This window comes from Delphinapterus leucas, chromosome 2 (genome assembly GCF_059928025.1).
Source record: "Delphinapterus leucas isolate spDelLeu-1000000601 "Yukka" chromosome 2, BTC_Dleu_Yukka2, whole genome shotgun sequence".
Classification (NCBI taxonomy): Eukaryota; Metazoa; Chordata; class Mammalia; order Artiodactyla; family Monodontidae; genus Delphinapterus; species Delphinapterus leucas.
In genome coordinates, this window is record NC_143130.1 from 96,212,822 (window position 1) to 96,228,274 (window position 15,453).

Genomic DNA, 15,453 nt, shown 5'->3' on the forward strand with positions numbered 1-15,453 from the left:
TCCTAACAGATCCTTGCCTTGCTAAGCTGGGCAGATTTAAGGCCCCGTCCCTGTGGGATTGTTACTGCCACCATCCAGGGAGCGAGGGCTGGAGGGGAGGGGCAGAGTGAACCAGTAGCCGAGGGCAGGTCTTCCCAGCCAGTGGCTGCTGTTCTCTGATATTCCTGAATGAGACAGCGAGTTCCCCAGCCCTCAAGGTGCCTGAAAGGGCCTGGGGCGTTTGGAGCCCTCTTGGCCATCCTCCTCCAGCTCCCTGCAGACTTGTCCATTTACCCTAGTGATTCAGGTCAGTGGCGTGGCAGCATGGGGGTGCTGTGACATGAAGGAGTGGGAAGTACAGGCTTAAGAGACCAACTGGCCTTCCTCAGACATGACATTCTTGCATTACCTGCTGGGATCGACAGCTGAGGCCACAGCCTTCACACAAGCCCCTTTCCCTGCCCTCACCAGGCTGGCAAGTGGCTCCCAGGGGTACCTGCAAAGTTTCACGCTCAGTGGAAGCCCCTGATGACCTTAGCCTAGATGCCTCCTTTGCACCCCCCTTTCCTGATCTGTGCCTTCCTCTGAGCAAGAACTACTGCAGGCAGGCTGCCTTCTCAAGTCCCCCCTGATGCCCCATATGCTGGCTACGGAGGGGCCTGCATGTGAGACAGTGCCACTATCTGGAGGCTCCTTCTCTCATTCCCAGACTATGCCCGGTTTTGGGAATCTAGTCCTGAGCTCTGTCTGGACAAGCAGCTTCCCATCAGACAAGCAGCTGTCCCTCAGTGAATTCAGGGGTGAGAGGCAGCGTGCGGCCCCAGGACCCAAGATCCCCTTTCACTGAGGGACAGCATGGCCAGGGACCTGCTGCCATGGCCTGCGCCAGCCTGAGGCCCTGATGTTTCCAGCTGCCCCAGAGGACATCACCCCCGTGCAGGTACACTTCTATGGGCTGGGAGGAGCCCAAGGCTGCAGGAATAGGGTGGGTGGGAAAAACAGCAGCTGGAGAGTAGACTGGGCATCCAGACTCTTCTGGAACCTGTTTGCTGTGTGGACTGATGTAGGTCTGGAGAGGTCAGGAAGGTGGGAAGAAGCAGCAAAGGTGACTGAGAAGGAGTGGGTGGTGTAGGAGGAGAAATACCAGGTTAGTGTGCTGTCCAGGAAGCCAGGGGAAGAAAACAGTTCAAGGAAAACACCATCACCTGTGTCACATGCTGCTGAGACGTCAAGTAAGCTGAGGACTGAGAACTCATCACTGGACTAGCCATGGGCTTTGACTGGGGGTCTTGACAAGAGCAGTTTGGTAGAGCAGTGGGAGAGAAACCTGACTGGTTCAAGAAAACAGGAGGAGAAAAATTGGAGACAGTATAGGTAACAGAAGCAATTAGCAATAGGAATCAAGGTCATCAGCTGAGAGTTTGGAGGAGGTTTTAGAGGTTTATGGATGGTGGAGAAAGTATGACCAAGTTATTGGAGTGGCAGAGGGGAATGGACTAAGGACAGGGGCTAGGCCTGCTGGGCAACACAGGGACCCACTTGAGGCTCCTGGTCATGGGGTTAAAGTGAGTGCAGGTGCCAAGTGGTCCAAGAGTTGGATTCCACCAGGATTGACTGTTCCCCAGTGAGTGTAATGAAGCAAGAGATGGGCAAATGGGTTAAGAGTGGGTGTCAGTGAATAGTTATAATGATGGACCATAGAACCAATGACGTTCTCCTTACTCCTGGGAAAGGAAGATAAACAGCAATGGACCCCTTGGATTATCAGGTGGGGACCAGCCCCCAGGTATTTCCAGTTCCAAACATGAAGGCCAGCCTGTGCCCGACCTGGAGGCCTCGTGGGGGGCTTCTGTGACTTGCTCCTAACCTCCTCCTCTTCTCTCCGAGGCAGGTGTCCAGGGCAGTAAACTCTTTTGACTTCTCCTCACGTTGTTCTTTTTCCCACATGGTGTCCCAGGGGAAAGACTTTGACAGCTTGTTGTACCCATGGGACCACAGTACCATGCTGCGGACCTCAAGGCTCCCTGATACAGCGGGGGTTAGGGGTGAAGGAGGCTGCCAGAGACTTTGGGGGCCACACTCTGTCCCTCTAAGGGCTGGAGATTTAACCCAATCTGTGCTGGGTACAGCCACACCCCTCCCTGGGCTGCTCTTCCCAGCTCTCCCAGGCCAGGGAGCTTCTATATGGGGACACAATGAGTCACACTAAACTTAAAACTATGGCTGCTGCCTTGTCACTTTGGGCTCCTCATGCTGATAGACCAGCAGGCAAAGAAAGGAATTACTTACCATACTGGTAGGGGTAATTGGTTCCGATCGTCAGGAGCTAGGGCTGCTGCTATAGAACGAGAGCAGGGAGGAATATGCTTGGCATCAAATGATCCTTGATTTTCTCACACAAAGTTTTAACTGTAAAATGGGCAATTGTAGCAACCATGGTCTGATAATAGCGTGGTAACCCGAGCTCCAGATCCCTCAGGGATGAGGGTCTAGGACACCCCACCATGAGAGCTGCTTGGACCAGCAAAAGTGCTGGCTCAGGGGGGAGGAGAACCTAGAATGGGGGGTAGAGGAGGAAGATGACAGTATCAGCTACAGATTTGGGACCAATTGTAGCAGCACAAGCTGTATTCCACTAACTCTTCTCTTGTATGTGTCCCCAGAAATTGTGACCAACAAGAATCATGGAAAAGCTGTTCCTGGATTGAATGAATTTAATGTGGGAAGCAAGTGGATCTGAGTGGTGCAGGAGAGGGACTGTAGTGGATGCTATTGGTGCCCTACCCAGATTCTCTTTATCAGACCAGTGCACCCATCCTCCAGCTGCTGGAATGGTTAGTTGCTAACGGTTCACAGGTAACTCCTCCAGAGATTTACCTTTGGCTGAATAAAAGCCCCCTTACCTGCTGTGTCAGTGAGGCTTCTCCAGAGAAACAAAACCAGTTGGAGAGGGCGGCAGGAGGAGGGGATCTGGGAATTGGCACATGTGATTGTGGGGTCTGACAAGTCTGAAATTTGTAGAGGGGCCATTAGGCTGGAAACTCAGGCAAGAGTTGATGTTCCAGTCTCCGGCAGAATTCCTGCTTCTTTGGGAAAATTCAGTTTTTGCTCTTCAACTGATTGAATGAGGCCCACCTACAATACTCCTTTATCCAAGTCAACTGATTATAAATTAGTTACATCTACAAAATATCTTCATATCAACATCTAAACTAGCGTTTGACCAAACGAGTGGGCACCATAGCCCGGCCAAATTAACACATAAAATTAACCACCCACCCAAGGAAGTGATGTTCTCACTTGTACCCCCAACTCTAGGGTAGCCCACAGTCAACACCCAACAGACACAGAAGTTCAGAGAACCAGGCCCCTTGCTTCAAAATGGAAACAATCTGGTGTCATTTGTGCTGCAGAAGTCTCCAAAGGGTTGTCCTGAAGCTAGACTGCAGCTTAGAGCTGTTTAGCTACTTTTCCTGCCCTGATTCCCCTCACTGCTAGTCTCCTGAGAGGATTTCCTCTATAAAACAAGTGCATCCAAATCCCTGCCTCAGGCTCTGCTTCTAAGGAACCAAACCCAGGACACTGTGATGGTTAATTTTATGTGTCAACTTGGAGAGTGTTTTTGGATGAGATTAGCATTTAAATTTGAGTAAAACAGATTGTCCTTCATAATGTGGGTGGGCCTCATCCAATCAGTTGAAGGCCTGGCTGGAACAAAGAGACTGGCTTCCACAAGTGAGAGGGAATTCTTCAGCCAGCTGCCTCAGACTTCATGAGCATCATTGGCTCTCTTGGGTCTCCACTCTGCAGTTTGTGGAGTTGTCAGCCTCCATAATTGCATGAGCCAATTCCTTATAATAACTCACTTTATATATATATATATATATATATATATATATATATATATATATATATATATATATATATACACACACACACACACACATACAAACAACCTATTAGTTCTGTTTCTCTGGGGAACCCTAATAACAGGTACAAACTATTTACAGAAAGTTAATCTCAAGGCTCAAGGAGAGACCTGAGCAACTAGTGCCTCAACAGGAACCATCTTTATGTCTTAGGGTAGTGAGCATGATGGGTTCCTTTACTTCACCATTATGCAGCCAAAGGAGATAGGCAGCTGTGGGTCTGCTCGGGTGTTGGGATACTCAGCTTCGTGTTCAAGGGACTTGTCTCTGGGATTTATCAATCAGCCCTACCTCCTATATTTCTCATAACTAAACCAATCCCAGGGAAGTTCCTGCCACAAGCCCACGCACCCCATTCCTTATTTTGGCTCTGCAATTCAGGGTGTGTTCTGCACCTTGGTATGTACACTCTCAGCTGTCTCTGAGCTCAGGCATCGCCTGCATCCTTGCTTCTCTACCTGCCCCTACTGCTTGATCTTCATTACTTTTGGCAGTCCTTCCAGATATTTTGTGGGTTGGGATTCAAATGTCTTTTAGTTTTATCAGAGGTGGAGTTTGTGTTTCTGTTATTATTTTCTCATGTTGCTTTTGGAAGACTTCCAAGGGGAGAAGGAAAAATGCTTAATTTACTTCATCATTTAAAAATCTTGTAAGATTTTTGAATGTTTGCAAATCTGATGTGTATGAAGTAGTATCTTACTGTGAATTTAATTTGCATTTCCCTGAATACTAGTGAAGTTGCACGTATTTTTTGTATGTTTGTTGCCTATTCTCGTTTGCTCTTCTGTGATGTGACTGTTTATATACTCTGCCCATTTTCTCTATTCAGTTCTTTTTTTGTTTCTGACTGATTTGTTAATGTATAAAGATATTTTTTGATTCCAATACTTTTTTGACTAAATGTATTGCAAATATCTTCCCTCAGTCTGTAACTTATTTTTGCAACTTTGGAAGGTGTCGTTTATTAAAAAGAAGTTTTGTATTTTAATTACATTTTAATGTAATTGAGTATATGATTGTTTTCCTTTGTGGTCTGTGGTTTTTGTTTCTTGCTTAAGAAATCCCTTTTTATTCTGATGTTGTAAATATCAAACTCTTTACTTTTAAATATAAGACCTAAATTATGTTTTTGCCAGCACCATTTAATGAATAGTTCTGTCCCCTCTGATCTACACTGCCAATTTTCTCATCTAACAATTTTCCAAATATGTGTGGATCTGTTTCTTGGCTCCATAATCTGTTGTATTTGTCCAGTTGTCTACTCCTGCACCAAGACTCAGCTATAATTAATTTATAGTAAAGCAAATCCCCTTCCTGTTCTTCTTTAGAATTGTCTTGGCTATTATTGTTTTTTGACCTTCTATATATATATTTTAGATTCAGCTTGTCAAATTTCATTGAAAACCCTTCTGGGATTTCATCTGGAATGTCATTAAACATATAGGTTATTTTTGGAAAGAATTGACATCTTTAGATATGGAGTCTTTCTATCTAGGAACGTCTTTCCTGTTTTTTGGGGGTTTTTCTTGGTGCCTTTCAAATGCACTTTTAAAATTGTGTCTATTCCTTGAATTCTTGGTAAGACTTGTCATCAAACAATCTGGGTCTTGAGTTTTATGTTTGTTATTGTTAGATTTTTAATTATTAATTCATTTTTTTAAAAATCCCAGATGACAAGAATGAAGCACAAGGTACTGGGTTAGAGCTAGAGACTCTATGAGTATGAACTTATGTTTAACTTAATATAGATACTGATAGATACATGTAGAAATAATTATGGATATGTGTACATACATGGATTAATATATATTAATATATAATATATATTATACACACACAGGTTTATATATACATATGTAATTTTTTTTTTTTTTTTTTGGTACACGGCCCTCTCGCTGTTGTGGCCTCTCCCGTTGTGGAGCACAGGCTCCGGACGCACAGGCTCAGCGGCCATGGCTCACGGGTCCAGCCGCTCCGCAGCATGTGGGATCCTCCCATACCGGGGCACAAACCCGTGTCCCCTGCATCAGCAGGCAGACTCTCAACTACTGTGCCATCAGGGAAGCCCCTGTAATATTTTTAATATATATTACATATACATATAAATTTGAGCAACAAAATAACTAACATAGTATTTATAACCCAAAGCATAAATAAATATCCATAAGTTCACACAGGTGTAAATAAATGATTGAATTAAATAAGTCAGTGAGGGAGAGAGGCAAATCAATCTTCAATGCAGAAGAATTCCAAATGATTTATATAGATACTCCCCTCTAAAGGAGATGGAATATAACTCCCACTTCTTAAGTGTGGGCTATGCTTAGTGACTTAGTTCCAAAAAGGACAGTATGAAAAGTGGGAATAAAGTAAAGTACAATAGAGAAGATAGACAAACATTATCTCAGCAAGGTGATCAAGGTCAACAGCAACAATGATGAGGCACCTTGATAGTATTAACCCTTCATGTGATGGGAGGAAAATTTTGTAAAATCATCTTCTTAGATCAAATAGAAAGAAATCTTCCCCCAGCCTGGATGAATGAAATTTGGTTTTTTAAATTATTGATAGTTAGTAATAGTTAATTATTTGTAGTCTCCTTCTGCTTCGCAGCTCTTCATTGACAATGCCATGTAAAACTTTAGGATTGTTAGCAAATTTGAGAAAAGCTCTGATTTAGTTACTATGGCTATGTAACACACCACCCCAAACTCAATGACATAACACAGTAACCACTTTATTAGACTCATAGTTTCCGTGGGTCAAAAATTCAGAAAGGGCACAGGCTGGGGGTGACTCAGTAGCTGGGCTGGAATCACCTGAAGGCTTATGCATCCCCACGCCCTGGACTCTTGACCTCTCCACATGGCCTGGCTTCCTCACAGCACGGAACCTCAGGGACTCAGACATCTGTCATGGTGGCTCTCAGTGGGAGTTTTCCAGCCGTCAGGGAGAAGCTACATCACCTTTTGTTACCTAACCTCAGAGTCAAGCAGCGTCAAGTTCCTCACATCCTATTAGTTAGCGGCTCCAGCCCAAAAGGTCCAAGAGAAAGAGAATCTGTGTCCACCTCTTGATGAGGGAGGGGTAAGAGCAGGAGGACAGGAGACATTGTTGCAACCATCTTTAGAAAAATAAAATCTGCTACCACCTCTAACCAGCTTCTCTCCTCTCTGAGCTATCTAGATATGCTACCTGCTTGTAGTACAGGAATATGGTAACTTCTATTTCTTGAAATTCCCATCAAATAAAGGAATAAAAGCATTTAAGGTATGATTGAAAACATCTCTTTCAGGAGACTTCTGTTTTGATCATATTTCAACAAGATTGTATTTTCCACTTAGGATTTCATGTGTCTGTTTGGACGAATTTTCCACAGGCTAGTTTTGGTCTGTATGTTTCAGACCTTGTTTATCTTCCTCTACCTTATTCTTCTTGTACTGCAGCACAGCCTCTGCCTACACCTCTGTGTCACAATGTCAGATGAGTTGGCACAGTGCATGGTAGGAGTATTTTGGAAACTATTTCTAAACCAGAATGGCTGGCAGTAACTTCACTATACATGAAACCAACTGAAAACCACATAACTATGTCCCACTGCGCCGAAATTGACGTACGTGTCTCTAACCCAGCTTCTCCTTGGATCCTGAAAGTACCACAGTTGCATCAACGCTAACAGATGAGATAAAAGAATGGGAAGACAGCGGTCTTCACCGTTTGTAGTTAAAGTAGCTTACTTTTGCAGATTTTACTAACACATACGAATGGTCGTTAGCTTTACTAACACATACGAATTAAGAATCTCTGCCTCAGGATTTCATGGGCTTCTTCAGGTGCAGCGTTTACCACACCATCACTGCACAGATGGGGAAACTGAGCCAGCTGAGCCCAGGGACCCCCGTCCTCTGGGGTGTGGAACTGCCTGGCCCTCCCATACTTGTGTGGAGGGCTGGCACTGGGGGTTACCTCTTGGAGGGTGATGCTGCAGCTCTGCCTCTGTAGTTCCCCGAAGCGATCCCAGATGAGGCCCGCGTTAAGTTCAGGGAGATGTGAATTCACTCCCCAGGGGGATGTATCTCCTCAGGACTCCTGTGGTCCCAGGTTGCTCTGGGATTGGCCCAGCCCATGGTGGCCACCAATGACCAGGGCGTTCCTGCTGGATGGGCTCCAGGCTGGGCTGAGCCCACTCTGGGGTGGAGGTAGAGCTTTCAGTCTAGAGAGCGTAATCCTGGGCTCTGCTACTCACCAGCCAGTGACTTTGTGCATTGCTTCATCTGTGACCCACTTTGGAATAAGTTGTTCTTTGCAGTGTTCTACATTTTTAAAAGTATTGATAGTTCTCATTCAAATGATTTTTCATAGACCATTACTAATGTTCTTTTCTGGCTGATTCTGTAATAATACATTTTAGATCCATTTGTAATAGGTTAACATTAATTCAGTTTCACTTGCCTCAAAAAACAAATCATTATTGTTCAATTATATAACAAATTGACAGTAAAATGACTGAGTTCATGGCATTTCAGGAGAACATTTCATGTTGTGCATACTGAATCGTTTAAACAGGTAACTTCACAGAGCTTTTTTCTGTAATATTCATAATCTAAGAGTTTCCTGATTGGTCTCTTACCTTTACTACAAAGTTTGTCACTCTATTTTAACAGAAATCCTCTAAATTCCTAGGACCAGCCACACGGAAGGAGTGAGAGGCCTAGAGCCGGAGTCCAGAGCCCCCTGCAGCTAGGTCTCCAGAGTCTGCTCGGAGCCCGCCCCTGGGGCCGCCCTATTATTACTCCCAGGCTCCTGGCTGCTCATCTGCTCTCAGGTGCCCTCCTCCCCCAGAGGCTGGCCTGGCTCAGGCTGGGGCTGGGCTGCAGGGGTTTCCTAGCTCTGACCCCACCCTGCCCTCTGCCCTCAGCCGCAGGGAAACCAGCTTCCTGCCGCTGCTCCCGGGACTTGACTTCCCCCTCTCTTGTATCCTGACATCCCAGGTCTGGAAGCGATGCTCCGCCTGCAGGTCCTGGAGCCTTGCCAGAAGTTTCTGGAAAAGCTAGTTGATTCAGCCTCCAGGAGAAGAGGAGAAGGTACTGGGCTGAGGGAGTGACCTGGAGGTGGGGCTCCGACTGTTTATAGGATCGTGGCTCCTCAGAGGCTGGCAGGTCCACCGTCAGTCCCATTCCATCGGAGTAGTCACTGCCAGCCAGCCAGGGAACTGTCATCTTGGAGAGAGCTGGGCCTGGAGTGGAGCCAAAGGTTTGGCATGGAGAGAATGACACCTAGGGGACCACCTGGCCATCCTCACCAGGTAATAATGTCACTGAGCCTGTCGGCATCACTCAGGACAGGGCCTGGAGCTAGCGTGCATTCTAACAAGCTTGACATAGCTGAAACCAAGGTGATTCTGGTCTCTGGAGAGGGGCTGGGTCCCAGACCTGGAGTCTCTGCCTAGGCAGAGGCTGGAGGTGGGAGGCAGATGGCGAGGGAATCTGTGCTTAGGGATGGGGAGTGGGTGGGATGATCAATTAGCATCCATAGAATCTAGGGCCCTGGAGACCAGGGTGAGGAGCATCATCTCAGCCTGACTCAGAGGCTGTGCCCGCAGCTCCCACTTCCTGTCTCTCCAACCTCCCCGCGCTGTCCTACTGCGGGTCACTGGGTGCCAGCAGGGAGAAAAGGCAGCCTGATCCTTTTACTCCCCCAGCTGAAGACCTCATGGTTATAGATCCTCTGGACCCCGCTCAATCTCCCTTGGGCTATATCCTCCGTGATGGGCAGAGACCAGCACTGAGCCACGGAGGATGGAGGAGGCCCCGGGGCTCCTGTGCAGGGGCAGAGAGGGTGGCTGGGACTCTCAGCAGAGAGGCACTTCCAGGATGCTACATGAAGCTGGGTGCAGGCGCCCTGCTTGAGACCCCTCCAGGAGCATCCAGGGTCAGTATCAATGAAGGCAGTATTCCAGGTGGCAGGATCTTTCAACAGGCAAGGTGAAGCCCCAGAGCCCTCAGGAGAAAAGAATCCTACTAGTTAACACATTAGTTGGCTAAATAATCCTATTTGTCTAAAACAAATCTATGAAATTCTAATGTTTAGATATCCATGGGGCAGGGGATGAGAGTTGCATGCGTTTACAAAGAAGCAAAGTCCTAAGAGTGTAGAACCACAAAGGGGTTGTGAGCTCTGGCCTTGAAGACCTGGGTTTAAATCCTAACTATATCACTTAACTAACTCTGTGACCTAGCGCAAGTCAACCTTGCTAAGCCTCAATTCTCTCATCTGTAAAATGGGAGGAAATGAGAGAACTATCTTATGAGGGTGTCAGGAGGATAAATAGAGTTTGAATATGTAATATGCTTAGTATAGCACCTAGGAACGTAACAAGCACTTAATAAATAGTAAGTAATAAGAGCAGTTATCTAGAAACTGCTTACTTTTTGCTAAGCATTCTACAAGCATTAACACATTTCAGCCTCAGAACACAGTGTCAGGTTGATACTATTGTTTGTCCCACTACAATGAGGAAACAGAGGCACCAGGAAGTTTAGTGACTTGTCCAGGCTCACACAGCAAGTAAACAGAGGACCAGGGTTTAGATCCAGACAACCTGGCTGGGAACCTGCTCTTCTGCCCCAGCAATGGCCAGTCATTATAGTGATTGTCACAGCCCATCCTCCGGGTGCTCTGTGTTAGTGACACTCTTAGAGGTGAGGAGAATGGGGTTCCATCTTAGGAAAAATACCCTCCAGGAAACTGTGGGCTTTCTGAAGTTGAGAGGCTCTCAGTGACCAGAGGGGGAAATGGGCAGCAACACCCAATTTGGGTATGGTGGCTGGCTGGAAAGTGAGCAATTGGGGGCGATTCTTAATAGCCCCAAGTGGCTTTAGAGCAGCCCACAGGCTGTGGCCCTGAGGATCGGGGTGGGAGCTGGGGTAGAGCTTGGCTGCCTCTGCCTCGCCCTGGCTTGGAGCGGGCATTGAACCACAACTCCTCACAGGAACCCAGGTCCCAGCCAGCACCACCTCTGTGATGGGCGGCGATGGAATCTGGGTGTGGGGAGGAAACGGAGCCAGGTGCCTAAAATGACACTAAATCCCTGTCAACTACAACCTCTGGCTTAAGGCCTGTGGATGTCACTAGCATTGATTCCCAAGAAGGGAGAAATGAGCCTACCTTGCTGGGAGGGTCATGTGTGCTCTGCCAGAGAGCTGACAAGGATGACAAAGACACTTAGCAAGAAGCCACAAGACAGGGATGATGTGGGGACACAGGGTAGCAGGGTCGGGGCAAGGGCACAAGCCTGATTGGCTTTGCTGTGACCCGTTGTCCTTTAAGCTTCTCTGTGGGGCATGGAGAGCTGGTGCCGTGGACACTGAGCCAGCCCCTGGCAGGTAGCACCTGTGCAGAGCAGAGACGTTTCCTGGTGGGAGCCTAGGCTTTCAGATCACACGCATAGAAGTAGGACTGGTCGTGGGAGGGTGCAGAGCAGGAAAGAGCTTTGGTTTCATCGCAGCGCTGTCTCCCAACCATGCAAGGCTGAATGTCCACCATGCAAGCACGGTGCTGTCTCTGCCTCAGATCACAGGGCCTTATCATAAGAAACGTGTGCAGGGTGCCCAGAAAAATCTACTCAGCGGGGCCTCAGGAAGAACAGAAACCGAAGAGTCCCCTGGATCTCAGCAGTGGCAAGGACCTCAGAAGTAGGGGTTTGAGATACCCGCCCCCTCCCCGCCCCGGCCGGGCCCTGTCCCAGCAGGATTCAGCCACATCCCCCCTGCCCTCTGCTTTTCCTCCTGCCACCTACTACTGCTTGTCTTCTTGGTCCCTCTGAGCTTCTGCCCACTCCATTTCTTCTTCCACCTTATTGGGCTTGCCTGTGGGCTGATGTGGCCTCGCCACCATCTTAATAACTTTCACCCCCTGCACACGGTAACAGCCTGATGCTCTTGGAGTTTCCCAATTCACACCCAAGAGACAGTTTGTACCTGAGGCCATCACGGAGCACTGGGATCCCCAGAGCTCAGGGTCCTGGAGTCACGTGCCCACTTCCTGTCCAGAGGCCGGGGGAATGCCTGGCAGCAGGGTCCCATGCTTCACCAAAGGGCTGCCCTCCCTGTGAGCTCTGGGGGTGGCTGACCCCAAACTGACATGTCCAGTGTGGTGGCCGTTCCTTGGCCCTCTGTTTCCTGCTTTCTCTACTGTGCAATCCTGTCCCTGAAGGGAGGGCGCCCCACAAATTCTACCGCCATTCCCTGACTGCTGCGGCCCAGGACCATGGCCCTAGGGACAGTGATGGGCAAAGGCTGTTTGGCCCCAGAATGCCTGGCAGCGTCAGCGAGCAGCATCTCAGGAGAAGCCTCGGCACCAAATGGGGGGGCTCGTAACTGAGCAGGAGGGACTCTGTGGCCTATTTCTCTCCAGGGGGAGACCTCTGCCTGCTGGCAGCTCACCGTGAGGGTCCTGGAGGCGCGGGGCCTGGGCTGGGCTGACCTCTGTGAGTAACTGTGTCCTGGGCCCCAGGGGTGTGGGGAGGACCAGGTCCTACGGGGAAGGCCCAGTGCCTTGGGGCTGGGCTGGGCTGAGCTGGGCTGCCCAGAGTGGCTGCAGGGGTCTTGGGAGGAACCTGGAGAGGCCCCTGGAGAGGGGTGTGAGGAATTCTGTCTCACACGGTTCTCTTGATGTTGGCAGTGAGCAAGGCAGACCCCTATGTGATCCTACAGCTGCCAACCGCACCTGGAACAAAGTTTAAGACCAAAACGGTCACCAACTCCAGTCATCCAGTGTGGAACGAGACCTTCACTTTCCTGATCCAAAGTCAGGTCAAGGTGAAGACCAGAGGACCCCTGGCCACCCCCCTGAGGACAGGCTGTGCCCCACACTGGGAAGGTTCCTGGGGTAGAGTACACCTTCCTCCGGAGCTCAGGCAGAGAAACTGGGGAAGGGGGTGTCTTTGTGCCCCAGCCTGGATGTGCCGTGTGTGAGAGAATGTGTGAACGGCAAGCTACTGGTCCTCCCTAAACCCATCCATGGACTGGAGGCAGCAAGAGCCCTCCTGCCTGGGTTGTTTGAGGTTAAATGCGATCACGCACAGAGCACTCCCAGTATAGTGCCTGGTACCTACCAGGCCTTAGGGAACCAGCCAAGCAGGGGTGGGGTTGGGCTGGGGAAACTTCAAAAGAGTTTTATTTTTTATAAAAACAAAAATGAGCAGGGGGGCATTAGGAACTTTGCTGGATTTCCTTTTACCACTTCTAGGTTTTACCAGTGTTTTTATTTTGAAGTACAAAGTGCAGTGGCATAAGAATCTTTCCCGGCCCTCGGCATCAAGTGAGGATTCAACAGGTGTGAGCCACACTATGTGTTAATAACGTGCTACGTTGCTGTTCTCGGGTCCTTAGAATGTTCTGGAGCTGAGCATCTATGACAAGGATGCCGTCAAGACGGACGACGCCTGCTTCAAGGTTCTCTGTGATGTCTCTGAAGTCCTCCCTGGCAGGTTGCTCCGGAAGACCTTCTCCCTGCATCCCCAGGTGGGTGGAGGTTCCCGCCAGCCCCACCTCTCAGCTCCAGGCTGAGGAAGTGGCACAGTTTCTCCTGTCTGTTGGGATGCTGCTGGGTTTGAACTTCTTTGCAGGAAGACGGAAGGCCCACCCAGAGATATTTACATTTTCATAGGAAAGGAGGAGGTTAACTTGACTGTTACTGGCTGAATCACTTAAGGGAGGAATTCTAGTCAGCTACGGGGAAGGAAGGTTTTGGGTGATGGCAAACCTCCTCATGGGCCACAAAACACAGCTCGTTGTGACCAACTTTTCGGGGGGTGTGGGCTTATCACTCTTGCTTACTGCCTCTGACCCTCTCATGGTGCCCAAGACCTGGAGGGAGGGCAGAGTTCTGGGGTTGGTCCCCCTCGAGAGGAAGATGAAATGGGCCCTGGGCATCTTCAAGCCTCCTTTGGCTTGTGGTCTACATCTTCCCCTACAGCCTTGCCAGGCAGGGATCTAGCTAGCTGTGGGTAACTTGGGCAGGTAGCCCATCTTTCCCCAGGACTCGATTTCCTCATCCGTAAAATGGGAAGAGTTGTAACACTGTGCCTCCCTTAGAGGCTGCTCGGGATGATGAGATACATAAGGGAGCTGTGTCAACTCTAAAGACATGTGTGCATGTTGACAGCTTGCTCAACTTTAATTTCAGGGACCAGAGGAGCTGGACGTGGAGTTCCTGATGGAGAAAACGTGAGTAATACCACACAGATCAGGGGGTGTCTCAGGACCCAGGCTTTCCTTAGGAAAATGCCTTTAACCCAGATCTTCCCATTGGTCTGACCAGCCCAGATTTGCTGTTCCTCATCTCTTACCCCTGCCGGTCGGGTTGGGGGAACCCTCAGAGAAATGAGGAGAGAAAGGCTGGTGTTTTGTCTGCCATGGTGAAAGGTGAGGACCTTTCACTCTTCAGAAGCATCTCCCCACACCCTGGATCATACCCAGGATGTAGAGAGCCCTCAGTGTCACCCAGGGAGGCCCCACCTGGGTGCAGCCTGGCTGGGAGGGGGCACATCAGTGCAGGAAGCCTTTGCCTTTGCAAGGCCGGACTCTGGATGGTTTGATTTTTCCAGGTCAGGCTGCCCAGAAAACCTCATCACCAACAACGTGCTTGTGGTAACCATCTTCCCCAGGCCTGTGGGGTGGGGTGCGCTAAGGGAGGGGCCCCAGTGCAGACACTGGGGTAGGGGCAGGGCTGCCTGGCAAGTGGGCCGCAAGGGACAAGGCAAGGACGTGGCTTTGCAGTAAGACCAGTCCACTTCCCTGCTAGGTGGTCACCTGGGGCTGCAGTCTGGCCTCGGAGGGGCCTGGGGCTAAAGAACTCGGAGAGAGAGGGGAGGCCCGAGGCTCTGCTGAGAGGAATTCTGGCCCAAGGCAGGAGGGTTGAGGGAACATTGGGGGAATTTTAGGCATTTCCTGATGGTGTTCTGTTCTGTGTGATAACTTCATAATTCTTAGCCCTGAAGGGGGCGAGCAAGTCTCTCGAAGGCCAGGCCAGCAGGCTCAGGTTACAGTGTGGTGTGCTTCCAGTCAGGGAGCTTTGAGATAGGATCAGGGGTCAATCAGCTTCTCCTCTGGACAATGGAGGGTCAGCTCTCCTAAAGCGTAGCGAGCTCACGAAGCTGCAGTGGACAGGAATGTGCGGAGAGCGAGGATTAGAAACTTTCTACTCAAAGGAACACCCTCAACAAGCAACACAGGCATGACCTGGGAGCTAAGCCAGGCCCTGCATGTAGTAAGGCAGCTGGCGTTCAAAACTGAAGCAGGCATCCATCCACCCTTGGGGTCCTACGAGTGCCTGTTTGATGGGCTAGTATTACTTTTTCAAATACATCTTAAAATAGCCACACCTATGGCAGCTGCCTTTTATCTGAGGTGTTGGAGACCAGCGGCATGTTGATGAGCTCAGCAGTTCTCAGGGAGAGGGTAGCGGCCAGAGCTGAGTGGGCTGCAGGCATCAGCTGGCACGCGTTACAGAGAGAATGCAGCAGGCTCACTTGGCAAGTCGG

The 15,453-nt window shown here is 49.3% G+C and overlaps 1 protein-coding gene across 10 annotated transcripts in view; it reads left to right on the plus strand.

Annotated features, from left to right (window-relative positions):
• PLA2G4D (phospholipase A2 group IVD) overlaps window positions 1-15,453 on the plus strand; it is a 34,699-nt gene that overhangs the window by 1,853 nt on the left and 17,393 nt on the right. For 3 of the 10 annotated variants that reach the window (XM_089904879.1, XM_089904885.1, XM_089904887.1), the window contains exons 1-6: window positions 9,016-9,213; window positions 12,324-12,396; window positions 12,591-12,727; window positions 13,301-13,432; window positions 14,097-14,137; window positions 14,518-14,560. In XM_089904879.1, coding sequence (XP_089761005.1) covers window positions 9,169-9,213; window positions 12,324-12,396; window positions 12,591-12,727; window positions 13,301-13,432; window positions 14,097-14,137; window positions 14,518-14,560 — 471 coding nt within the window. In that variant the 5' untranslated portion in view covers window positions 9,016-9,168. The other 7 variants (XM_089904898.1, XM_089904903.1, XM_089904906.1 and 4 more) reach the window with 6 other exon arrangements.